General features: G+C 43.8%; 1 protein-coding gene across 1 annotated transcript in view; it reads right to left on the bottom strand.

The window, feature by feature from the left end:
* Window positions 1-26819, bottom strand: part of GPATCH2 (G-patch domain containing 2) — a 335139-nt gene that overhangs the window by 245937 nt on the left and 62383 nt on the right. The window contains exons 4-5 of the mRNA XM_030196023.1: window positions 25840-26022; window positions 20276-20355 (exon numbers count right to left, since the gene is read on the bottom strand). Of these exons, the coding sequence (XP_030051883.1) occupies window positions 20276-20355; window positions 25840-26022 (263 nt within the window). The remainder of the gene's footprint in view (window positions 1-20275; window positions 20356-25839; window positions 26023-26819) is intronic.

Raw genomic sequence — 26819 nt, 5'->3', positions numbered from 1 at the left:
TTACTTCTTTTTTCTTTTTATCGATATACATCCATCTTTTATATATCAAAACTGTGCAAATTCACATCAATAAATATATACATCCTTTTTAAACAGTCACTTATCTGTAAAAGGCAGCGATTTAACAGTAACAGGGAACCCCCGCCGACATGGCCAAGTTTCGCATAAAGCTTTATCAAGGAAGAGGCTCACTGCAACATAAACCAAATGCATATTACTGCTCACAATAAAACAAAAACAACCATCATTTATTCTACTTTAAAGTAAACTTCTTACCGTTTCATCCTGCATCTATCCCTGTATTTCAAAAAATGGCCGCGGCGTTTCTACGCGAACCTTCGTATTATAAAGAGCTACAGCTGATCAAGAAAGGAGCAATACGATTGGAGCAACCATCCACACTAAACAACCAATAAAATCGCAGCCCTTACGATTACATCATCGACCACCAATCAATTTCCGAGTTAAGCCCGTCAGGAACTAAAGTATGTAACCTGAATATCCATTGCTGCTCCCTAAAGTTTAAAGTTTGAGCAATGTTACCACCCTCCCACCCCACGCTCACCTGATCAATTATCCTCCATTTAAGATCAGAAAATAAATGCTCCTTTTCCACCCAATGTTGTACCAAGGGTGCTGACAAAATAGAGTTTTTGATGCGAGATTTGTGTTCATTCAATCGTATTTTAATCGGTCTACTAGATCTTCCTATGTATAGTTTATTACAAGGACAAACTATCATGTATACCACATTTTGCGACAGGCAATTTGTATTTGAATGCGCATGTATAAATCTAGACCTTTCAGAATGTCTCCATGAGACCCCCTCGATCGTATTTTCACACCATTGGCATGACCCACATTTTGTATGACCCAAAGTAGCAACATCCCTGTTCTTACCATCAATCTCTCTAAAGGATAATAATTCCCCCAGGGTCTTACTGCGAGTATAGGCTCCAATAGGGTGTTGAATAAAACATTCATAGATTTGTAGCACATGCCAATGTTGATGAATACTTGCCATGACTTTTAGACTTAAAGATGAATACGGGAGCACAGCAGTTAACCTATCCTCATGCACCTGAGATCTATATTGTAATAGTAAGTCCCTATTCGCAAATTTCGCTCTCAAATAGGCTTTTCTAATCACTGATCTAGGGTAGCCTCTTTCCAAGAATTTATTTGTCATCATTCTAGCCTGCTCTTCAAACATACATATATCAGAGCAGATTCTCTTAATCCTTAAAAATTGACTAATAGGTAAGCTTCTTTTGAGATGGTAAGGGTGAAAACTAGAAAAATGTAACAAAGTATTTCTAGAGGTGGGTTTTTGAAACATGGTTGTGTGTATCCCATTAGATGTTCTGAATACCCACACATCTAAAAACTCAAGTCCTTGACAATGATGGTGAAATGTAAATTTTAAATTCCCTTGTAGAGAGTTTAATCTAGACATGAATTGTAGGAGAGATGCCTCAGAACCCTCCCAGATCAAAAATATGTCATCCAAATATCTCTTCCAATATGAGATATTACTGAATTCTTCTAATGTATATACCAGAAGATCCTCAAATCTGGCTAAATATAAAGTGGCAACCGAGGGAGCCAAAGTGGCCCCCATCGCTATGCCTATTTTTTGCTCATAAAACTGTCGTTGAAAATAAAAATAATTGTTTTCAATTACTAAATGAGCCAATTTCATAAGGAATTCAGTAGACATACGAGGGGGGGTAGATCGTTGGTCAAGAATGTCTTTAATGATCTTTAAGGCCTCATCCTGCGGGATAACAGTATATAAAGATGAGACATCCACAGTCACAAAAATTGAATTCCCCGTAAGTGTCACATCTTGAAGACTACACAGGAAATCCGTCGTATCTTTTAGGTAAGATTTTACCTGTTGAGCAGCTGGTTTCAAAAAAACATCCAATAATATCGATAACGGTTCCAATACAGTATTACATAGTGCCACAATTGGGCGACCAGGTGGTTTGGAAATATCTTTATGCACTTTTGGAAGGAAATATATCCGAGGAGTTTTAGGACATTCAACATGCAGAAACCGCGCTTCTGCTGACCTCTCGGGAAGCGCGGTTTCTGCATGTTGAATGTCCTAAAACTCCTCGGATATATTTCCTTCCAAAAGTGCATAAAGATATTTCCAAACCACCTGGTCGCCCAATTGTGGCACTATGTAATACTGTATTGGAACCGTTATCGATATTATTGGATGTTTTTTTGAAACCAGCTGCTCAACAGGTAAAATCTTACCTAAAAGATACGACGGATTTCCTGTGTAGTCTTCAAGATGTGACACTTACGGGGAATTCAATTTTTGTGACTGTGGATGTCTCATCTTTATATACTGTTATCCCGCAGGATGAGGCCTTAAAGATCATTAAAGACATTCTTGACCAACGATCTACCCCCCCTCGTATGTCTACTGAATTCCTTATGAAATTGGCTCATTTAGTAATTGAAAACAATTATTTTTATTTTCAACGACAGTTTTATGAGCAAAAAATAGGCATAGCGATGGGGGCCACTTTGGCTCCCTCGGTTGCCACTTTATATTTAGCCAGATTTGAGGATCTTCTGGTATATACATTAGAAGAATTCAGTAATATCTCATATTGGAAGAGATATTTGGATGACATATTTTTGATCTGGGAGGGTTCTGAGGCATCTCTCCTACAATTCATGTCTAGATTAAACTCTCTACAAGGGAATTTAAAATTTACATTTCACCATCATTGTCAAGGACTTGAGTTTTTAGATGTGTGGGTATTCAGAACATCTAATGGGATACACACAACCATGTTTCAAAAACCCACCTCTAGAAATACTTTGTTACATTTTTCTAGTTTTCACCCTTACCATCTCAAAAGAAGCTTACCTATTAGTCAATTTTTAAGGATTAAGAGAATCTGCTCTGATATATGTATGTTTGAAGAGCAGGCTAGAATGATGACAAATAAATTCTTGGAAAGAGGCTACCCTAGATCAGTGATTAGAAAAGCCTATTTGAGAGCGAAATTTGCGAATAGGGACTTACTATTACAATATAGATCTCAGGTGCATGAGGATAGGTTAACTGCTGTGCTCCCGTATTCATCTTTAAGTCTAAAAGTCATGGCAAGTATTCATCAACATTGGCATGTGCTACAAATCTATGAATGTTTTATTCAACACCCTATTGGAGCCTATACTCGCAGTAAGACCCTGGGGGAATTATTATCCTTTAGAGAGATTGATGGTAAGAACAGGGATGTTGCTACTTTGGGTCATACAAAATGTGGGTCATGCCAATGGTGTGAAAATACGATCGAGGGGGTCTCATGGAGACATTCTGAAAGGTCTAGATTTATACATGCGCATTCAAATACAAATTGCCTGTCGCAAAATGTGGTATACATGATAGTTTGTCCTTGTAATAAACTATACATAGGAAGATCTAGTAGACCGATTAAATACGATTGAATGAACACAAATCTCGCATCAAAAACTCTATTTTGTCAGCACCCTTGGTACAACATTGGGTGGAAAAGGAGCATTTATTTTCTGATCTTAAATGGAGGATAATTGATCAGGTGAGCGTGGGGTGGGAGGGTGGTAACATTGCTCAAACTTTAAACTTTAGGGAGCAGCAATGGATATTCAGGTTACATACTTTAGTTCCTGACGGGCTTAACTCGGAAATTGATTGGTGGTCGATGATGTAATCGTAAGGGCTGCGATTTTATTGGTTGTTTAGTGTGGATGGTTGCTCCAATCGTATTGCTCCTTTCTTGATCAGCTGTAGCTCTTTATAATACGAAGGTTCGCGTAGAAACGCCGCGGCCATTTTTGAAATACAGGGATAGATGCAGGATGAAACGGTAAGAAGTTTACTTTAAAGTAGAATAAATGATGGTTGTTTTTGTTTTATTGTGAGCAGTAATATGCATTTGGTTTATGTTGCAGTGAGCCTCTTCCTTGATAAAGCTTTATGCGAAACTTGGCCATGTCGGCGGGGGTTCCCTGTTACTGTTAAATCGCTGCCTTTTACAGATAAGTGACTGTTTAAAAAGGATGTATATATTTATTGATGTGAATTTGCACAGTTTTGATATATAAAAGATGGATGTATATCGATAAAAAGAAAAAAGAAGTAAGGGGATTTATATGAGGATTTGCTCCACACCAATTCGCCTGTGCGAGGGAACAACATTGTTCATATGGTTGTGGGAAGCATTCTAATCTGATTATCCCCATGCATTAGACGCATGAGAAAATACAGAACAGCACATTAAGTCTGTGTTGTGTGACTGAAACCTGAGTGAAAAAAATAAACTTCGGCCAGAACAGACGATGCTGAAGACGTGATTAAAGTTGCATCTGCATTACCTTATCAACACATTCCATTCACTGCACATGCTCTTCAACCTTTAGGAAATAATGCCAGTAAAGAAGTCAACAAAGAGATTTTTCTTTCCAAGTGCGGGAAGATGGTTGATTTATCGTATAAATCATTACACAGTCCTAGTCATACCCTAGATTTAAATAAGCACCAAATTTTAAAAGATTTGCCAGAGTAACATTTAATCTAATATGTTCTCACTCACTGGAACAGCATCTGGGCCGCCGAGGGGGCAAAATTCCCCAGGCCTGGCTGAGGCAAGCTTCTTCCTCCTTGCTTCCGGGTCTCTCCTCTTCTGCTCCTTCGTGCCGCCAAGGACCTGGATGATTGCATTAATGCGATATCTCATTAATGCAATCATCCGGGCCCCGACTCCCAGCCCGGACAGAAGCACAGGAGAGGACAGAGCAAGGGAGCAGACAAAAAAGTGCGGGGAAGGCAGCCCAAGTGTGGGGGGGAGGGGGGGGGGGTCAGGGGCACGGCAGTCACCCATGTGGGGGGACGGTGCACGCTCGGTGCTCCAATCCTGCCCTGGGCCTGGCTGTGACTCTCGGCAGCCCTGAACAGCATCTATAATTTGCTTAAGTAAAGGAACCCATTCCTTGCTATACTAGCTGAACAGAAACAATCTTAGAAGCTTATCAGCAACAGAATGGGAAAAGCTAGAGAAAATGTCTAGGGTGCTTCAGTCATGAAAATTGTTAACAGAACTGCTGGGATGTGAAAACTACCTATTGTGCTAAGCTATTCTGCCCACAATTTCACATTTCCTGCACTGGGCAGGGGTCGGGTGCTGCCATTTTGGAAACGGGCCTAAGAGAGAAGGAATGTTTCGGTAGGTGGGAGGGTGGAGGAGAATCCTGCATCTGCCCACTAGACCACCAGGGCTCCAAGACCTGTCAGGTTAGGTTGGTTCAGGTCAGGGAGGGGTCCATTGGACTACCACCGATACTGTTAGGAGTTTTGGGGGGCGGTTGGGAGGGGATCCACTGGACCACCAGAGATTTTTATTGGGAGGAGATCCACTGGAGCACCAGAGATTTTTATTTTTAAACACAGGGGGGGGGGGGGGGGGGGGGGGGAGGAGGTCAGGAGCAGACTGCTGGATCACCGGGAGTGGGGGGAGGGTTCAAAAAACTGGCATGCTGCCAACTTTCCTGTCAGTGTCTGAGCCAGGAAAGTTTAGCACAGGACCCCAATGACAGCTCCAGAACTGTTGGTAGTTTTTAGCCACTAGGCCATGCATTTTCCATGCACCGGTTTTCTGTGCATTCCACAGAATTGTTAATGAGCTCATTAGCATTGGAAGGAATAACTAATAAAATGAGCTCATTTTAATGCTAGTGAACTCATTAGCACAGGACTTTCGGACACTGCTTCCATGCACGGTAAAGCAGTAGCTGAAAGCCTCTGTGCATTGCACAGAAAAAAAAACGTTTCATTTACACTGGCTAAAACCAGTCTAAATGAAATGTTGCAAGCTCAGTAAGCTTTGTGCATCGGCCACTGAGAAATGAGACAAATAGGGGGAGGGGGAGAAGGAGCTCTACCTGAATGAAGTGGGAAATAAAGGATAAAAGATAGAGATAGGGCTAAACTTCAAATTGTGCCACAGGAGTTCTTCTGGCATACAGTTTGATGGTCTGACCATCATATCACATCACATTCTGCTGCTGCATAACTTTAACACACTAGAAAATGCTTTCTCCTACATCCTCTTCCTCCACCTACTGTAATTACTGAGGAGGCTCCATCTAATTACTGTGGATGAGTACATAGCCAGAACACTTTTGCTTTGGTTAGTCCTGGATGATTTCTGGACAAATGGGCGGGCGGGCCGTCCTATGCTAGCCTCCTGGCCCTCCCCTCCCCTTACTTACTACTCTACTGCTCTGGTGGTCTAGTGACCTCTTCTGCCTTCGGGGCAGGAAAGAGCCTCTTCTTTCCTGCCCGGAGCGCTGCCCTGCATCCTGTTGCTGATCTCGGCGCTGATTCAAAATGGCCGCCGAGAGTTGACGTGACCTCGTGAGACTTCAACTCTCGGTGGCCATTTTGAATCAGCGCCGAGATCAGCAACAGGATGCAGGGCAGCGCTCCGGGCAGCAAAGAGGGGGCTCTTTCCTGCCCTGAAGAGGTCACTAGACCACCAGGGCAGTAAAGTAAGGTAAGGTAAGGGAAGGCAGGTGACGGGGAGGGAAGTGGAAGGGGGGGGGGTGATAGGGTGTGTGACAGGGGGGAGGGGAATATGTGACGGGGGCGGTGTGAGGGTGTGAAAGGGGGTGGAGTGAGGGTGTGGTGGGGTGAGGCACGTGTCCTCTTTTTTGGGGGACCAAATATGGTAACCCTAGTTAGTAATACATAACTTCCAAGTGGCCATTATTTTTATTCAAGGTTCTTTACAACATACTAACCTCTTCAACAAAATTTATCACCTAAACCGGAATTGACAAAAGTAAAATGTGATCACTACGGTCTTGTAAATTATAGACAGAAATAATTTATTTAAAAATGTCCTTCTCATCTTCGTTACTCTTAAATATCATCTGACTGCTTGCTGAGCTCTATTATGGACTGGTGTATTTATTTATTTAAAATATTTCCAGCCTGCACCATCCACCGTTCTAGGTGGGTTACAGCAATAGAGAGCAACATTTAAAGTACCAGATCTTTCACGGGATTTGATCAGAGCTACACAGCCAGTATAGTCTTCTTTTTTTTTTTTTTTTTACTTCAAAATGTTTTTGAACATTTAAGTACAGACATATGGACACTATGCTAAAATGCTACTTAAAATGAATTCAAACCAACATGTTAATAATGGTAATAAAAAAACAACAACAAGAACTATCCCACACAATTATATATGAATGAGTTCTACTCAAATTGTCTCAAGCACAATATGAAATTATCAATTATAAATTCTTTGTTTGCAGTTAGTTATCAAGTTCCTAATGAGCACAATTTTTTAGCTGCTCTTTTTTCTAAAGGGTTGCCACGCAGCAACCCAGAACTACCGCCGGCCCAACGCGGGTGCCTGTGGTAGCTCTGCCCCAACTAAGTGCCATTTATGGTGCTAGCGGAAATATGTAAAAACATATTTCCGCAAGGGGTTATCCGGTGGTAATCATGCAGTCATGTGCTGCCCGGTTACCGCCGTGTTAGCACAGGAGTTCTTACCGCCACCTCAATGGGTGGAAGTGCTCCCCCCCAAAATGGCTGCTTGGCAAGTTCATTTTTGGCTATTTTCACTCGCTGCAGTAAAAGGGGCCCTGGTGCATGGCAAAATTGGCCACCACTTCTAGCGCAGGGCCCCTTTTACCACAGCTTAGTAAAAGGACCCTTCGTGAACAAATAGTAGGAAATTTCACTTCACGGTGAAATCCAAAGCCAAGAAAGTAAGAAATTAATGACAAATAACTGATAACAAAGCTATGTAGTAACTCGTGCCATTAGATTGTTCCACTGAGAAACAAGAATGCTTTTAGAAAGATTAATTTCCTGGTCATGCCAGACTCAACCTGTTGAACAGAATTATAATGATGACCTAATTCCATCACTTTTAATGGGGATGTGTAAGTGATGCCTGCTCTAAAACAGAAATATGGTAATCTTCAAAAGTGTGGAGGACTAATATCATTGAAAGAACCTACTCTGTGAGCCTGGCACAACTTCAAAAGTTCATAAGAGAAATAGAAGTAATCACTCTATAGGGCATGAAAATCTTATAGCTGTAAGGATTTGTTTCAACTTCCATATTTGTTTTAACAGTCCAGCTGGCAAATGTATCACAAAAATCACACATATGTGAATTGAGAAGGGCAAATGTCTGTAGTTCCACCTCCAGTAAAAGTTGGAAAGATTAAAAGCAAACGTTAACAGTTTATTGAAGAGGTGGAATGAGAGAAAAAATATATAGGGCCCTGTTTACAAAGACGCACTAGCGTTTTTAGCGCACACTAACCGTGTAGAAGCCCACAGAAATATTATCGGCATCTACACAGCACGTGCTAAGAACGCTAGCATGCCTTTGTAAACACGGTCCATAGAATAAAAAAAGAGAAATGTAAATGAGAAAAAGGAAAATGAAAGGAAGGAATCTAGATATAATTAAGAAGAAAAGAACAATGCAGATGAGTTCACGAGGACACATGAAGAGATAGAAAAAGCAAAGTGGCCTATCCATAAAAGATGCTTTCTGCAGATGGCAGGATTAATTAGGCACACCTGGGAGCTTTTTCTGAAGTCCACTGCAGTGCCCCCTAGGGTGCCCGGTTGGTGCCTTGGCATGTCAGGGGGACCAGTGCACTACAAATGCTGGCTTCTCCCATGACCAAAGGGCTTGGATTTGGTCGTTTCTGAGATGGGGGTCCTCGGTTTCCATTATCGCCAAAAATCGGGGACAACCATCTCTAAGGTTGACCTAAATTTTGCGATTTGGGCGTCCCCGACCATATTATTAAAACGAAAGATGGCCGCCCATCTTGTTTCGATAAAGCGAATGCTACATACCTGTAGAAGGTATTCTCCGAGGACAGCAGGCTGATTGTTCTCACTGATGGGTGACGTCCACGGCAGCCCCCTCCAATCGGAAACTTCACTAGCAAAGGCCTTTGCTAGCCCTCGAGCGCCGATGCGCACCGCGCATGCGCGGCCGTCTTCCCGCCCGAACCGGCTCGTGTTTGTCAGTCCCGTACGTAGCAAGACAAAGACAAGGGAAGACACAACTCCAAAGGGGAGGCAGGCGGGTTTGTGAGAACAATCAGCCTGCTGTCCTCGGAGAATACCTTCTACAGGTATGTAGCATTCGCTTTCTCCGAGGACAAGCAGGCTGCTTGTTCTCACTGATGGGGTATCCCTAGCCCCCAGGCTCACTCAGAACAACAAACATGGTCAATTGGGCCTCGCAACGGCGAGGACATAACTGAGATTGACCTAACAACTTATCCAACTAACTGAGAGTGTAGCCTGGAACAGAATAAAAAATGGGCCTAGGGGGGTGGAGTTGAATTCTAAACCCCGAACAGATTCTGAAGCACTGACTGCCCGAACCGACTGTCGCGTCGGGTATCCTGCTGTAGGCAGTAATGAGACATGAATATGTGGACAGATGACCACGTCGCAGCCTTGCAAATCTCTTCAATAGTGGCTGACTTCAAGTGGGCCACTGACGCTGCCATGGCTCTAACACTATGAGCCGTGACATGACCCTCAAGAGCCAGCCCAGCCTGGGCGTAAGTGAAGGAAATGCAATCTGCTAGCCAATTTGAAATGGTGCGTTTCCCCACAGCCACTCCCCTCCTGTTGGGATCAAAAGAAACAAACAATTGGGCTGTCTGTTGGGCTGTGTCTGCTCCAGATAGAAGGCCAATGCTCTTTTGCAGACCAATGTGTGCAGCTGACGTTCAGCAGGGCAGGAATGCGGACGGGGAAAGAATGTTGGCAAGACAACTGACTGGTTCAGATGAAACTCCGACACTACCTTCGGCAAGAACTTAGGGTGAGTGCGGAGGACTACTCTATTATGATGAAATCTGGTGTAAGGGGCCTGGGCCACCAGGGCCTGAAGCTCACTGACTCTACGAGCTGAAGTAACTGCCACCAAGAAAATGACCTTCCAGGTCAAGTACTTCAGATGGCAGGAGTTCAGTGGCTCAAAAGGAGGTTTCATCAGCTGGGTGAGAACGACATTGAGATCCCATGACACTGTAGGAGGTTTGACGGGGGGCTTTGACAAAAGCAAACCTCTCATGAAGCGAACAACTAAAGGCTGCCCTGAGATCGGCTTACCTTCCACATGGTAATGGTATGCACTGATTGCGCTAAGGTGAACCCTTACAGAGTTGGTCTTGAGACCAGACTCAGACAGGTGCAGAAGGTATTCAAGCAGGGTCTGTGTAGGACAGGAGCGAGGATCTAAGGCCTTGCTGTCACACCAGACGGCAAACCTCCTCCATAAAAAGAAGTAACTCCTCTTAGTGGAATCTTTTCTGGAAGCAAGCAAGACACGGGAGACACCCTCCAACAGACCCAAAGAGGCAAAGTCTACGCTCTCAACATCTAGGCCGTGAGAGCCAGAGACTGGAGGTTGGGATGCAGAAGAGCCCCTTCGTTCTGGGTGATGAGGGTCGGAAAACACTCCAATCTCCACGGTTCTTTGGAGGACAACTCCAGAAGAAGAGGGAACCAGATCTGACGCGGCCAAAAAGGAGCAATCAGAATCATGGTGCCTCGGTCTTGCTTGAGTTTCAACAAAGTCTTCCCCACCAGAGGTATGGGAGGATAAGCATACAGCAGGCCTTCCCCCCAATCCAGGAGGAAGGCATCCGATGCCAGTCGGCCGTGGGCCTGAAGTCTGGAACAGAACTGAGGGACCTTGTGGTTGGCTCGAGATGCAAAGAGATCTACCAAGGGGGTGCCCCACACCTGGAAGATCCGACGCACTACTCCGGAGTTGAGCGACCACTCGTGTGGTTGCATAATCCTGCTCAACCTGTCGGCCAGACTGTTGTTTACGCCTGCCAGATATGTGGCTTGGAGCAACATGCCGTAATGGCGAGCCCACAGCCACATGCTGACGGCTTCCTGACACAGGGGGTGAGATCCGGTGACCCCCTGCTTGTTGATGTAATACATGGCAACCTGGTTGTCTGTCTGAATTTGGATAATTTGGTGGGACAGCCGATCTGTGAAAGCCTTCAGAGCGTTCCAGACCGCTCGCAACTCCAGGAGATTGATCTGTAGACCTTGTTCCTGGAGGGACCAGCTTCCCTGGGTGTGAAGCCCATCGACATGAGCTCCCCACTCCAGGAGAGATGTATCCGTAGTCAGCACTTTTTGTGGCTGAGGAATTTGGAAAGGGCGTCCCAGAGTCAAATTGGACCAAATCGTCCACCAGTACAGGGATTTGAGAAAACTCGTGGACAGGTGGATCACGTCCTCTAGATTCCCAGCAGCCTGAAACCACTGGGAAGCTAGGGTCCATTGAGCAGATTGCATGTGAAGACGAGCCATGGGAGTCACATGAACTGTGGAGGCCATGTGGCCCAGCAATCTCAACATCTGCCGAGCTGTGATCTGCTGGGATGCTCGTACTCGGGAGACGAGGGACAGCAGGTTGTTGGCCCTTGTCTCCGGAAGATAGGCACGAGCCAACCGAGAATCCAGCAGAGCTCCTATGAATTCAAGTCTCTGTACTGGGAGAAGATGGGACTTTGGGTAATTTATCACAAACCCCAGTAGCTCCAGGAGTCGAATAGTCATCTGCATGGACTGTAGAGCTCCTGCCTCAGAAGTGTTCTTCACCAGCCAATCGTCGAGATAAGGGAACATGTGCACTCCCAGCCTGCGAAGCGCTGCTGCTACTACAGCCAGGCACTTCGTGAACACCCTGGGTGCGGAGGCGAGCCCAAAGGGTAGCACACAGTACTGGAAGTGACGTGTGCCCAGCTAAAATCGCAGATACTGCCTGTGAGCTGGCAATATCGGGATGTGTGTGTAGGCGTCCTTCAAGTCCAGAGAGCATAGCCAATCGTTTTCCTGAATCATGGGAAGAAGGGTGCCCAGGGAAAGCATCCTGAACTTTTCCTTGACCAGATATTTGTTCAGGGCCCTTAGGTCTAGGATGGGACGCATCCCCCCTGTTTTCTTTTCCACAAGGAAGTACCTGGAATAGAATCCCAGCCCTTCTTGCCCGGATGGCACGGGCTCGACCGCATTGGCGCTGAGAAGGGCGGAGAGTTCCTCTGCAAATACTTGCTTGTGCTGGAAGCTGTAGGACTGAGCTCCCGGTGGGCAATTTGGAGGCTTCGAGGCCAAATTGAGGGTGTATCCTTGCCGGACTATTTGAAGAACCCACCGGTCAAAGGTTATAAGAGGCCACCTTTGGTGAAAAACTTTCAACCTCCCCCCGACCGGCAGATCGCCCGGCATGGACACGTTGATGTTGGCTATGCTCTGCTGGAGCCAGTCAAAAGCTCGTCCCCTGCTTTTGCTGGGGAGCCGTGGGGCCTTGCTGAGGCGCACGCTGCTGAAGAGAGCGAGCGCGCTGGGGCTTAGCCTGGGCCGCAGGCTGTCGAGAGGGAGGATTGTACCTACGCTTACCAGAAGAGTAGGGAACAGCCCTCCTTCCCCCATAAAAACGTCTACCTGAGGAGGTAGATGCTGAAGGCTGCCGGCGGGAGAATTTGTCGAAAGCGGTATCCCGCTGGTGGAGCTGCTCTACCACCTGTTCGACTTTCTCTCCAAAAATGTTGTCCGCTCGGCAAGGGGAGTCCGCAATCCGCTGCTGGATCCTATTCTCCAGGTCGGAGGCACGCAGCCATGAGAGTCTGCGCACCACCACACCTTGAGCAGCGGCCCTGGACGCAACATCAAAGGTATCATATACCCCTCTGGCCAGGAATTTTCTGCACGCCTTCAGCTGCCTGACCACTTCCTGAAATGGCTTGGCTTGCTCAGGAGGGAGCTTGTCCACCAAGCCCGCCAACTGCTGCACATTGTTCCGCATATGGATGCTCGTGTAGAGCTGGTAGGACTGAATCTTGGCCACGAGCATAGAGGAATGATAGGCCTTCCTCCCAAAGCAGTCTAAGGTTCTGGAGTCTTTGCCCGGGGGCACTGAAGCATGCTCTCTAGAACTCTTAGCCTTCTTTAGGGCCAGATCCACCACACCAGAGTCGTGAGGCAACTGAGTGCGCATCAGCTCTGGGTCCCCATGGATACGATACTGGGATTCGATCTTCTTGGGAATGTGGGGATTAGTTAATGGCTTGGTCCAGTTCGCCAGCAATGTCTTTTTTAGGACATGATGCATGGGTACTGTGGACGCTTCCTTAGGTGGAGAAGGATAGTCCAAGAGCTCAAACATTTCAGCCCTGGGCTCATCCTCCACAACCACCGGGTAGGGGATGGCCGTAGACATCTCCCGGACAAAGGCCACGAAAGACAGACTCTCGGGAGGAGAAAGCTGCCTTTCAGGGGAGTGAGTGGGATCAGAAGGAAGGCCATCAGACTCCTCGTCAGAGAAATATCTGATGTCCTCCTCCTCCCACGAGGCCTCACCATCGGTATCAGACACAAGTTCACAAACCTGCGTCTGAAGCTGTGCCCGACTCGACTCCGTGGAAACACGGCCACGGTAGGAGCGTCGAGAGGTGTACTCCCTTGCCAGCACCGGCGAAGCTCCCTCCGCCGACGTCGTCGGGGAGTCTGCCTGGGAGGCGGCCGTAGCCGGTACCGCAAGTGGTACCGATATCAGAGACCTCACCTCGGGCAAGGGGCCAGCCGTCGCCTCACTCGACGGTACCGGAGGCGCAAGCACCCCCGGTACCGGAGGAGAAGGGCGCAACAGCTCTCCCAGAATCTCTGGAAGAACGGCCCGGAGACTCCCGTGCAGAGCGGCTGTGGAGAAAGACTGAGAAGCCGATGCAGGTGTCGAGGTCAGAGTCTGTTCCGGGCGTGGAGGCGGTTCCGGCCTGTCCAAGGGGGAGCGCATCGACACCTCCTGAACAGAGGGTGAGCGGTCCTCCCGGTGCCGATGCCTACTGGGTGCCGACTGCCTCGGCGACCCAGAGCTCTCGGTACCGAGACGGGAAGGAGACCGGTGACGATGCTTCTTTGACTTCTTCAAGCAAAGCATGTCACTGGAGCTTCCCGGTACCGACGAGGAGGACGTAGAATCCAACCGTCGCTTCCTCAGGGCTGAGGCCGAGGCCGAAGAAGGTCGATCTCGGGGGGGGGGGGGCTGTACCGCAGGAGCCCTCAGGGCAGGGGGAGACCCACCCGAAGGCTCACCGCCACCAGCAGGGGAATGGACAGCCCTCACCTGCACTCCAGACGAAGCACCACTGTCCGACGACATCAGCAATAGCGGAGGTCCCGGTACCACCGACGTCGATGCAGCCTTTCGATGTCTCGGTACTGACGATGCAGGAGGTAGAAGCCTCGATGCAGTCGATGCCGAGGTCGAAGACTTCGATGCTGTCGACGTCGATGCACTCGATGCGTCCCGTGCTGTTGTCGTCGAAGAGCCCGAGAACAACGCGTTCCACTGGGCCAATCTCACTACCTGAGTCCTCTTTTTCAAAAGAGCACACAGACTGCAGGCCTGCGGGCGGTGCCCAGCCCCCAGACACTTAAGACACGAAGCGTGCCTATCAGTGAGCGAGATTACCCGGGCGCACTGGGTGCACTTCTTGAAGCCGCTGGAAGACTTCGATGACATGGGCGGAAAAATCACGCTGGCGAAATCAAAATTCGCGATGATGACGAAAGGCACCAAAAAGAAGGGAGAAAAAACCCGTACCGAGGCCAAAAAGGCCGGTCCCGAAAGCGAAAGGAAACTTACGCGGGGAAAAAGCTGGAAACACGGGAAAGGGGAAAAGACCGACGGTCTCTTGTTTTTTTGTTTTTTTTTTTTCAGTGAAAATCGCGAAGACGCGCGAGGTCAACTTGAGGGGCACGAAACGGCGGCAAAACACGACCATCCCGAGCGCGGACAAAAGAAGACTGACGAACACGAGCCGGTTCGGGCGGGAAGACGGCTGCGCATGCGCGGTGCGCATCGGTGCGCGAGGGCTAGCAAAGGCCTTTGCTAGTGAAGTTTCCAATTGGAGGGGACTGCCGTGGACGTCACTCATCAGTGAGAACAAGCAGCCTGCTTGTCCTCAGAGAATACGGGTTTCCCCGCCCCTTCGCAGGGATGTCCTGCGAGGACGTCCTCAGGAAAACTTGGGTGCCCCGTTCGATTATGCCCCTCCATGTGGACCATCTCTTCTATTGATATCATCCATGGTGGTATATCTAATCATAAAAATCATTTATCAACTCTTTCTAAAACATAAGAAGCTGGATAGTTCTTAAATCAGAAATACAAGGTGGAGAACAATCAAAATAGTTTGTTTATCATGACATGATCAGGTATATCTGATCATACCATGGTGCAATTAACTAAGTTATCCCCTAAAAAGGAGGGATGGCCTTTATGGCGGATGCTCTTGGGACTTCAGGCCTCATGATCCCCAAATGTTTTGGTCAAGAAATGGGAGGAATACATAGGTTACACTGCATTTCCATCATCGATATACCAGACAGCAAGCAGTCTGAACCAGTATGCTGTGCTGCACTCCTGCACCAGGCACACTTTGTTTGATTTGACTGCCAGAGTTTGATTGTGACCCCTAAGGCAGGCAACTGTGTCCGCCGCAACATGGACCGTGTCGCGTCTATTTTCTGGTGCTTTCAATAAAGGACTTTGAAATTCACCTCCCTGATTGGTCATCATTTGCGTCATCCTCTATTACTTCTTGGTTCCAGGCAATTTACTGCCACTGTGCCATGATAGATTGGGGGGGGGGGGGGGGGGGGGGGGGGGAAGAACTGCGACTGTAGAGAGGAGAAAAGTTGAAGTGTGGGAAGGGGGGTAAAAGAACAAGACCAAAGGGAGGAAATAAAACAGAAGAAGAAAAAGAATGAGTAGAGGAAAAAGGAGAAAAATGACAAATACCTTGCAATAATGCTTTATTAAATGCAGTCATTAACTCCCAAATTCATTAAAGGTTGCCCAAATTTGGGCAACCAGGGGCAGATGCATGTTAATGAGGCACCAGTCAATAACTGGAGTTGACTGGCATCTCTTTATATTTGCATACACATCTGCCTTAGTTGCTATTCTACAATATCCATGCCTAATTTTTTTTTTTTTGCATGCAAACTCAAAAGGGGCGAAACTATGGAACGAGATGGGCAGATGAGGGGGTATTCCCAGAATATAGGTATAAAGTTATAGAATGTCTCTTTTGTGCCTAAGTTGGGTGCTGGCTTTACACCAGGTGTAAATCCAGTGCCTAACGTTATTAGTTAGATCCACGCTAAGCTAGTAATCTGCAAAAGGGCTTTTAGTACAGATCATTTCAGCACCTACCTTTGGGCACACACACACAGATACACACATACACATACATACAGATATATGTACATAGGTACATATACACGTAGATACAGCTATATAGATGTAATTACTTGTCCTCATTTCATAAAGTATTTCAAAAATGAAGATAATATTCAAAGGACTAGGACTACACTTAAGAGCACCAAAATTAAAATATTTTTCTGAAGAAATACAAGCCACATCTTCACATATTTTGTTTGCACCAAAACATGAGCATTCCCTTTATATTACTGACTAAAAACCATACAATTTTTAAACAAGCTTCTCAAAGTAATGTTAACCACTATTGAAGGTAACAAAAGAAAATGTTCTTTTGAAAGTTAAGGTCATATATGGTGAATTCTGATAATGTTATAATTAAAATGGATTTTTAAAAAATCCAGTTAATATTTCTTTCAATATAAACATCAATGTCGATTCCAAATTAGCACTCTTCATAGTCTGATATACTGCATAATGTCATCATATTCACAATCATTCAAAGCCAGGAACTACAAAACGACTATGCTGAGATGCGATTATAAATCTGCTGCATGTATCATACACACATTATAACATATTGTACTGATAGTATTATGATTCAGCGGTCACATCAACAAAGCACATAGTTCAGCATTTTCCAAAACATTTGACTGTTTTCAAGTTATATTCAATTTAGTAGGAAAGGACAAACTCAAGTAATTTTCAAAATGACCATCTCGAATTGAGAAGTGATATTTCAAAGAAGAGGCAGCAGAACCATCAAACACTCTACATTCCACAGATCCATCTGCAAAGCATGGTTTGAACATTCTGATTTTTTGACCACAGGAAAAAGAAAGCAACACAACAGCAGTAATTTAGCAAATAAAAACCAACCACGTTCACTTAAAACTTTGTGGGTCGATATGCAAAAGGGTTTAACCGGGCAAGAGGGGCTCTTGCCTGGTTAAACCCCACTGAGCTGGCCATGCCCAGATATTCAGTGGCACTTAACCAGATAGTGCCGTTGACTATACCCCTCTGACCGCCTAAGAACTACCCAGCTAGGTTAGTGGCAGTTTGGGGGCGAAGCCAGTCACTGTTTCCTCTAAGCTGAGCTGGAGTTCTCCACCTACAGTCCTGCCATTGGTGGGTGCTGTTTCATTATCACATTTTCAACAGTGAGGGACAGGCAAGCTCTACAAGACTCCAGGGAACCTGCCTGTCCCTAGCAATTGAAAACATATTTATGCACAACCCCCAACTAGCAGCAAATGCAGTTGGAGGACTTCTGCTCAGTTTAGAGGGAACAGTGGAGCCAGCACTTCAAACGGTTAACAGTAGCATTGAGTCTGTTACCCCGTTAAGTGAGCAGATAAAGTTAAGACAGCTGACTAGCTGTCCTAACCTATTCACTAGTCTCCATATCGGCCGGTGCCGAGTTAACTTCCAGGTTGCCGAACTAACCAGGATATTCAGTGCTGGAAGCCACTTACTGCCGTGGGCTGAATATCAGACTCTGTATTTCTTTCTTTCAAAACATATTCCTACTCTTAAAATTTCAGCCACAAATAACACATACATTTTAAAAGCTAAACGTTTTCTACAAACTACAGGTTTATGGCTCTCATTTTCTCAGAAGTAGCTTAATGCAGTGTTTCCCAAGTCCGTCCTGGATAGAGTTACCATATTTGTGGAGACAAAAAAAAAAAAAGAGGACACAAAAAATAAAATGTTCCCCTACTTAGCACCTGCTGCCCTGCTCAGCCCCGCCCCTACCACACAGTCACCTTGACCACCCCCCCCCCCCCCCCCCCCCCCCCCCCCCCCCCCCCACAAACACAAGAAAGCCAGATTCTGTACGCAGAGAAAATACTGGTAACAGAAATGTATTTTCTTTTGTAGCCTACATACAAAATTAGAAAAGATGTACATTTAACAGCATGTCCACCTTTCCTTTTCCTCCCACCCACCAGCAGCTTTCCCCCTGCTCTCCCTCCCGTCCATGTATAGCTTGTCCCCTTCTCTCCAGCCCATCCACGTGCAGCTTGCTCCCTCCTCCTCTTCCTCCCAGCCACATGCAGCTTGCCCCCCTTCTCTCCTTCCCATCCACGAGCAGCTTGTCCTCTTCTCTCTCTCACCTCCCAGCCCTACCTTACAGCCCTGGTAGTCTAGTGGCCTATTTGGGGCAGGAAAGAACCCCACTCTTTCCTGCCTGCTGCCGCTGACCTGCTCGCTGCCGCTGCTTCTTGAAAATGGCTGCCAAGACTTCAAGCGGTGGCCTCACAAGATGAACTTGCAAGACTTCCGCAAAGTCTCACAAGGCCACCCCTTGAAGTCTCGGCAGCCATTTTCAAGAAGCGATGGCAGCGAGAAGGTCAGCAGCAGTAGGCAGGAAACAGTGGATCTCTTTCCTGCCCCAAAGAGGCAACTAGACCACAAAAGTGTGCTACAGTAGATTTGGAGGAGGGGGAAAAAAAGGCCAGCCCACCAACCCAGAAACCTAGGCAAACAAGCTGGCTGACCCTCGACAGTCCCCTGAAAAGGAGGGCATGTCCAGGGAAATTCAAACATATGGTAACCATAGTCCTGGAGTACCTCCCTTGCCAGTCAGGTTTTCAGTATAATCAAAATGAATATGCATGACATTGATTTGCTTACATTGTCTGCATTATATGCACATCAATCTCATGCATATTCATTGTGGATATCCTGAAAACCTGATTAAGCAGGGGGTACTCAAGGATTGACTTGGGAAATACTGGCCTAATGGTTAGTGCAGCCTGAGAACCTGGGGAAATGGGTTCAATTCCCACTGCAGCTCCTTGTGACTCTGGGCAAGTCACTTAACACTCCATTGCCCCAGGTACCGAATGAGCACTTGTATATAGTATGTACAACACTTTGATTATAACCACAGAAAGGCACTATATCAAATCACAACCCCTTTCTTCTAAAAAATATACCTTTTGGCTAATTCTCAACAAATGGCAGGTCCTCCTTATTTTTAATACAATGACCTGACATGATGCCACAAGTGTCCTTTCTCTCATCAGGGTGATGATGCCAATGTAAGTAAGAAACCTTGGAATGTTGTCTAGTTGAAATACTTTGTGCACAAACAAAAACTGAAAGTGATGCAGAAAGGGGGAATTTTTAGATGGTGTTTTCACCAGTAAAGCATGCTTTACACATGGAAAATGGCTTTTATAAAATTACAGATACATATGTGCATAAGAAGTGTATGCACAAACAAAGCATGCATCCGCTTTTATATGTAATCTGTGTGTAGATGATCCGGAGGGGGGGGAGAGGGAAGAAATATTTGGTGCACAGCTGTGATGTACATGCATATTTTATAAAATACATGTATTGTACATGCACAAAATTTACACCTTTTCCAAAGTATAAATAGGTGAAGTGGCATTTATGCACTATTGGGGCTGGTGCTGGGATTCTGTTTTACAAAGAGACACAGACACCTTTTAGCCTTTATAACATAGGCTTAAAATAGGCACTTTGTTGGACTTTTCATCAATGTGTGCTCCATCAAGCAGCACTGGCTCTGTTTCAATATTTTACTCTCACTAGTGAAAGAAAACATTTCAACTTGGTCTCCAAGTTTTTAAGATTGTTTGAAATGTACTTTTCAGCCACATATTCCCTTGAAACAGGCATAGTAGTTGTCAAAACACTGGTGTTGGGATCTTTTTGCAAATTCCTCATGGATTCAGATAAGTACAATGATTATTTTTCACATTTAAATTTGGGGAGGATTATTAAATTTACCAACTGGTAACCACAGTTGCATATACTAGGATGGTGCAAGTATGGTACTTCGTAACTATATTTAAATATTCTTTTAAAGTGTTATATGTGATTGAGTTACTTAAAGAAAGTGTTGAAATCATCTTTTCGCTTGAATAAAATTATCCCTAAAATGAGTAACAAACTGAAAACCTTCCTACCATTGCAGCTGAACTTCCGACAGCTTTTCTGATGCTCCTTGCTGGCATTCCATTAAGATGATTGAGTCTTGCCTGGAAACCTATAATTGAGAAATCAAAATATCTATATTTACATCTGAAAATTGTACTTAGGAGCTCATTTTTGAAAGTGAATAATGTCTAAAAAGTGGTAAAAAGCAGCATTTCAACGTTTTTCTAATTTTCTTCTTCCTGGCGCCCCACTGAATTTGCCCCTATCACTTTGTATATATTATTTTTATGATGTACTCTTTAAATGTAACTCTAATTTATTATAAGCCATATTGAACATGAGTTTCACTTGGATTAATGTGGGATAGAAATGCCATCAATCAATCAATCAATCTGTATTTTAGAAAACCCATTTTCCAGACGTTTTTCTATGCAGTTTGTGTGCAGTGCATCCAAATCTAAAAGGGGGTGCGTTAAGGGCAGGATTTGGGCATTCCTAAGACCTGGATATTTTTCAGCCATAATGGAACAAAACAAAAACTTCCAGGACTAAAACTAAGATGTTTTGAGCTAGACCTGTTTTAACAACAACTAAACAGGGTGGAGGAGTGGGAAACGGATGACAGCTCTTCACAAATACACTGGAAACACTCTTTATTGATGTTATTTAAAGACTAGACATGGGACCGTGATTCAGTTATACGTGCCTGCCTCAGGAGTTTTGTGGTATAAATACAATTAATGCTTTTAGTATAAAAGGTTCAATATGCCAAATGGGACTATGTTGAAATGGTCATTATAAAGACCTTTAGAAAATGTCGTCTCAAAAGCACAAGAGTATACACACTCAGCAACATGGCTGGTCTGGTCAATAAAGAGTGACGTTTCCACTTTTTGTGTTCCACGGTTTGTTTGTGAAGAGCTGTCATCTGTTTCCCACTCCTCCACCCTGTTTTGTTCTCCTGAGGGATTCTCGTGTTCTCCACTTTAATGGACTCTGCATTAACAACTAAGCCACAATAAAGTGCCCTAAATGACCAAATGATCACTGGAGGAATAAGGAATGGCCCCCCTCCTTACTCCCCCAGTGGTCAATGAACCCCCACCCCCCAAAGATGTAAAAGAAACAGTATATACTAGCCTCTATGACAGCCTCAGATGTTATAGCCAGTCCTATTAGAGCAGCAAGCAGGTCCCTGGAATAGCTTAGGGATCGATGCAGTGCACTATGAAGTGGGGGACCCAGGCCCATAATCCCACTCTAACTGTTACACTTGTGGTGGAAAGTGTGAGCCCTCAAAACTCCACCAGACACTTACTTTACCCACATACAGGCGATACCTTAAGGCGTAAAGGCTATTGTTGTGGTGTATAATTGGGTATAGTATGTGTCTGGTAGGTTTTGGAGGGTTTACTATACAATATAAGGGAGCAATGATGAGATGTGTACCTGGCAGTTTTTAGGTGAAGTCCACTGCAGTGCCCCCTAGGGTGCCCCATTGCTCTGCTAGGATGTCTGTGTGGCCAGTTTACTAAGAATGCTGGCTCCTTCTACATCCCAATGGCTTGATTTTGTGCATTTTTCATTTGGACTTTCTTTTATTCCAAAAATAGACCAAAAAGATAAGCACACAGATCACAAGAATATTTAGCAAGTGGCCATTTAAAAAAAAATAAGATAGACATTTTACTGTTTTGAAAATGGCTATATTTGCTATTCGAATTCTGGACATTTTGAACAAAATGTTCAACGTCGGACTTCCCCTCCATTTGTTCCTGATTCTGTATATGTTTGTTGTAACCTAGCACTGAACCTTGGAAATAGCAGGGTATACGTTTTTAAAATAAAGTAAATAAAGAAAACGCATACCAGGAATTCAATTTTTTTTTGGAAAGAACTGCCACCAAATTGTAATGCTGTACAATGCAACAGCAAGATAAACTAAAAATGTTTAAATTTGCTGTCATTTTTTTTAAATAATGCTGAAAGCCATGTCATTAAACATGATGCCATTATGCATACTCAAATCTCTTATGTCCACTGAAATAAGAGCATTCAAAGAAAGCAAGATAACAGTGCCACATGATACACTATCATTTCTAGGAGCTTATATCAAAATAAGTAAATGATACTAATGACATCACAAGAAAACAGATCAGTCCTCTTTAATAGAGGACCTGTGCATTAAAGGAATATACAGAACCTTGAAAATGGTAAAAAACAATTTAAATATATATATTTGTTTGTGTTCAATCATTTTTATTAATTTGAAATAACAAAAAGAAAGGAAATTAAGTACCAGTGACTTAATAACAGTTTAACAAGTTAGATTATGTACACTGACTTATAGAAGAATTATAGACAGTGTTTATATCAACTCTAGAATCCCTGATTCTGTTTCATTACAGGTAATGTATATCTATAGGAATAAGCATATTATTAAATGTTAGAGGTGAAGACAAGAAATTATACATATAGATGTAATTAGTACCCATTTACATTTGCATAGATTATAATAATTAATATTAACTGGATGAGTAATTGAGTATAGGAGACCAGGTTTTATTAAATGCTAAAAGGGAGCCGCATTTCTCTGCAGCAGCTTTTTCATATTTAGCGTAAAGACATACTGTATTCCACCACATATCATAAGATAACTTCGTAAAGTCCTTCCAATTTTGACATATCAGTTTTAAAGCAACTTGAATCAATATACGTAATAATTTTGCTATGTGTAGTTGTATTACCGTGTCTAAACCAAATTCTCCCATGATTATGATTTTGTATGTTAGAGAGATCTCAAAATCTAGAATATGGGAAATAGTGTCCTCTACACGAGACCAATACTCATCCAGTATAGGACAATGGTAAATTAAGTGGTCTAAAGTACCTACGTGGTTGTTACAAGACCAGCATCTATTTGAGACTGCTTTAGATATTTTGGAAAGTTTGTAAGGTGTCCACATAGCTCTATGCAAAATGTAGAACGATTATTGGGTAAGAGCAGATGATTTTGAGGATTTATATAGTAATGTCCAGATTTTTTCCCCATTGTTCTGCAGATATTTGAGAACTGAGTTCTTTGTTCCAAATGTTTTGTAAGGCTGAAGGAGAGTGAGAAGAGTGCTCTTGGAAGATTTTGTACCATTTAGATGCCGTTTTCTTCCCATTAGACAACTGATGACATAATGTTAAACAACTTGGAGTTTCATCCTTTAATGAGTTAATATCGAAGTTTGCAGAAATGCAGTGTTTTAGTTGTAGCCATTGAAAGTAGCAGTGATTATGTAAGTTATACTTTGCCTGCAGTGTAGAAAAAGGTAGCCACTTGTGGTTATCCAATAGTTCATGTAGGAACCATATTTTTGCTTCAATCCATTTAGGCCAAGCAAAACACATTCCATTATTAAATTTATATGTTTTTTGCTTCCCACCATTAACATGATTACAGCCTGCAACCATTCTCCTAAAATGGAGAATAACACACGGCATGACTAAAGTCTTTATTGATAAGCCCCAGTTAATGCTTGTGTTGCTCTTGCACACCTGAGCTTCCAGTGCACCATAAGTAGCATCAGTTCCTCACTGCTGTTTATAAAAGTACGGTCTGTTCAAGTTCAGTTTACTTCAATTCAAATCAATTCTTGTATACCGCTAATATCTCCTTTTCCAGGGTTTAGTGCGGTTTACATTCTAGCTGAGACAAAAGCTAATAGTGATAGTGTGAGGTTTGAGAAACATTAGAGACCATTGGATTAATGCATGAGACTAAAAACATTAAGAAAAGGATAATGGATGATACTAGGAGGCAGAAGTCATGATGGATTGTTAAGAAGCAGTCTTTGAGAAGAGAAAGGATTTTAGCCTCTTCCTGAAGTTGAGGTAGCTGTTTTCTGTTCTGATGGGAATAGATAGAGATTCCTTATATTAACTCCAAGAATGGGAAATAGAGAGCTGCTAATTGTCTTTTGGAACGGTGATGCTAGCATCAGTTGATGTTTCAGTTTGTTAGACTGGACCAGACATAGTGAAGCGGACTTAGTCAGCAGTTCAGAGGTGAAGCCCTGTAGGATTTGAAAAACTAAACAAATAGCTTTGAATCTGAGTCTTTCTGCTATGGGAAGTCAGTGCAGTTTGTTTAGATGAGTTGAAACACTAGAATATCTATTCAATCCATATATTAGTCTAGCAGCTGTGTTCTGTACGATTTGCAGTTTTTTTCTAATATATTGATACTTAAAAGCCATTTGGGGTTTGCGTTAAGTGTAGGTGCTGACTTGCTGTGTGTCCCTGGAGATTTTGGTATCTCAGTATCAGACATCACTCGTTGTGCCTCTTACAGTGTTTTAACTTGGCTGCCATTTATATCGAACACCCTTTTTCCTTAACTGCTGAGTAAAAGGTTTTGGTTCACCCCATAAATGTTGATGTCAAATGCATCCCATGTAAGGTGTTCTCATGCCCTGGCTTCAGCCAGAATCGTCTAGTCTTAAATTCAGAAAAACAAGCTATAATGCCTCTTGGCAGGTTGGCTCTTGTCCGCCCCAAGGCACAATGAGCCCGCTCAATTTTTATCTTGGCTGCATCTCCTCCAAAAGCAAAGTACTGGGCTACCTTTTGCACTATTTCTTCATAATTCTAGTAGTCTGCATTTTCAGGGATCCAACAAATGTACAAATTGCAGCATCTGCTGCAATTTCCTAAAACTTCCATGCTTTCCAATATATAAATTTCCCCATGCTTACTGTCCTGAAAACAAATGTCCAGTGTGGTAATGGTCTATGAGTGTTCATCAATGTCGCCTTCAGCCTCTTCTAGATGCTCCAACTCTGCTATTTATCATTTGAGATCAGCGGTTAACGTTGCTAGATCTGAGCGAACTGCTTTTGTGTCAGTTTGATTTCCTGGAGTAGCTTTTGTAACTCACCAAGTGGTTTCCCAGTCTCCAGCAAGGTGCTAGAGAGAGGTCTAGCAGATCCTGTTCCTGTTCTCCTGCTTGCTCATCCAACGTCATGGGTGTCGCCATTTTGGTTAACGCTTTGTATATGGAGCTTGCAGGCTGGTAAGCAAATTTGCTTAAATCTATACTTTGGGGGTGCGATATACTCATACCTCTCTGTTTCATAACACTTTCAGTTATCCATTGGTAGGCAACCACAATCAATTGCCAGAGTGATGGAAGATATTTTGTCTGAATATAATCAGGCTGTGAGGCTATCAGCTAAGATGACCACCTTGTTACGTGACGTTACTTCCTCCTCCTTCTCGTATTTTAGGGAGTGAGGTTCCCCAGGGATCTCTTCTGACTCTAGTCTTTCTAATATAATTATTAGCCCACTAGTTACTCTCATTCGGTCCCGTTTCCTGTTCTCATAAGATCCTTCAGCAAATCCTTAGAATCCTCTACTTTCTCTTGAGAACACTGTATGCATAGAAGGTGGATCATCCATTGAACTACTAAATTGATGTAGGAGGGAGGGGTTCTAGAATCATACCACCCTATGGAATAGAACACCAGGTCTACACAGTGCATGAGGAACTACACAAGAAAAATCCCAAGTCTGACAGTGCTATAAATTATCTACTTACTAACCTCTTTGTGCAGAGTGTGACATAAGTGGAAAGGAGCCGGTCAGAATGCTTTCAAAGACGGGATCAGGCAGCTCTTTTTCTAGCTCTGTAGAGTCTTCCTGTTCCCACCAAGGAATGACTCCAGTGATGCCACATGCACCACCAGCTTCACCTTCATAGAACCAATCACTCTGTTCATCATCACCTACATGAACATAAAAATAATACAAGGATAACAAATTAATACAGATAAACTTTTCTTTAATAAAGAATTCTATGACTATGGCTACAAAATCTTTGACACCCTGGTGGTCTTATGATAGAAAATCAAGTAATATTACCCAAAGAAGTTGCAAAGCAGGTATTTATAAAAATAAACACACAACAGCTTTATCATACCATAAATCCCATACCCCACCCCATAATCAGTAAACAAATCCTCAGATAAAAAGAAAGGCATACAGATAAGTCAAAAAAATGAAATATATCAATTGAAACTAATCAATAACTAATTAACAATAAAAGCTAACAAACTCATCCATGAAAGGATCAGAAAATAAAGAACTAAACAGGACCAAATACAGTTCGAGTCCCACCTTGAGAACAAAGGCAAATGATATTAACCCAGCCCATGAAACAGCAGCCCAAAATACTAAGCCTCAAATGTCTGGCAAAACCGCTAGGATTTCAGCATTTTCCAGAAAGAAAACAACTCTCTAATATAATTAAATTCTGTTGGAAGCTTTTTCAAAGAGCAGGGGTACAGCAGGAAAGCACTATATTTTGAGTTCAAACCTGAACTAGGGTTTCTTTCAGCTATGCCCACACTCTTTGGAATAAGCTTTTATTTTAATGCTGTCGACAAGATTATGCATAGAAAAATAAAAAGGTAGTAATGGCTTTTAAATAAACCAAGAGCACTGAACTCTATGACACACTCACAGGCTAATTTTCTTGAACAATATAATAAATGGAAATAAAACAAAACAAAAAAAGATGATA

The sequence above is a fragment of the Microcaecilia unicolor genome, chromosome 3 (genome assembly GCF_901765095.1).
Source record: "Microcaecilia unicolor chromosome 3, aMicUni1.1, whole genome shotgun sequence".
Classification (NCBI taxonomy): Eukaryota; Metazoa; Chordata; class Amphibia; order Gymnophiona; family Siphonopidae; genus Microcaecilia; species Microcaecilia unicolor.
This window is presented reverse-complemented; position numbering and strand designations above follow the sequence as displayed.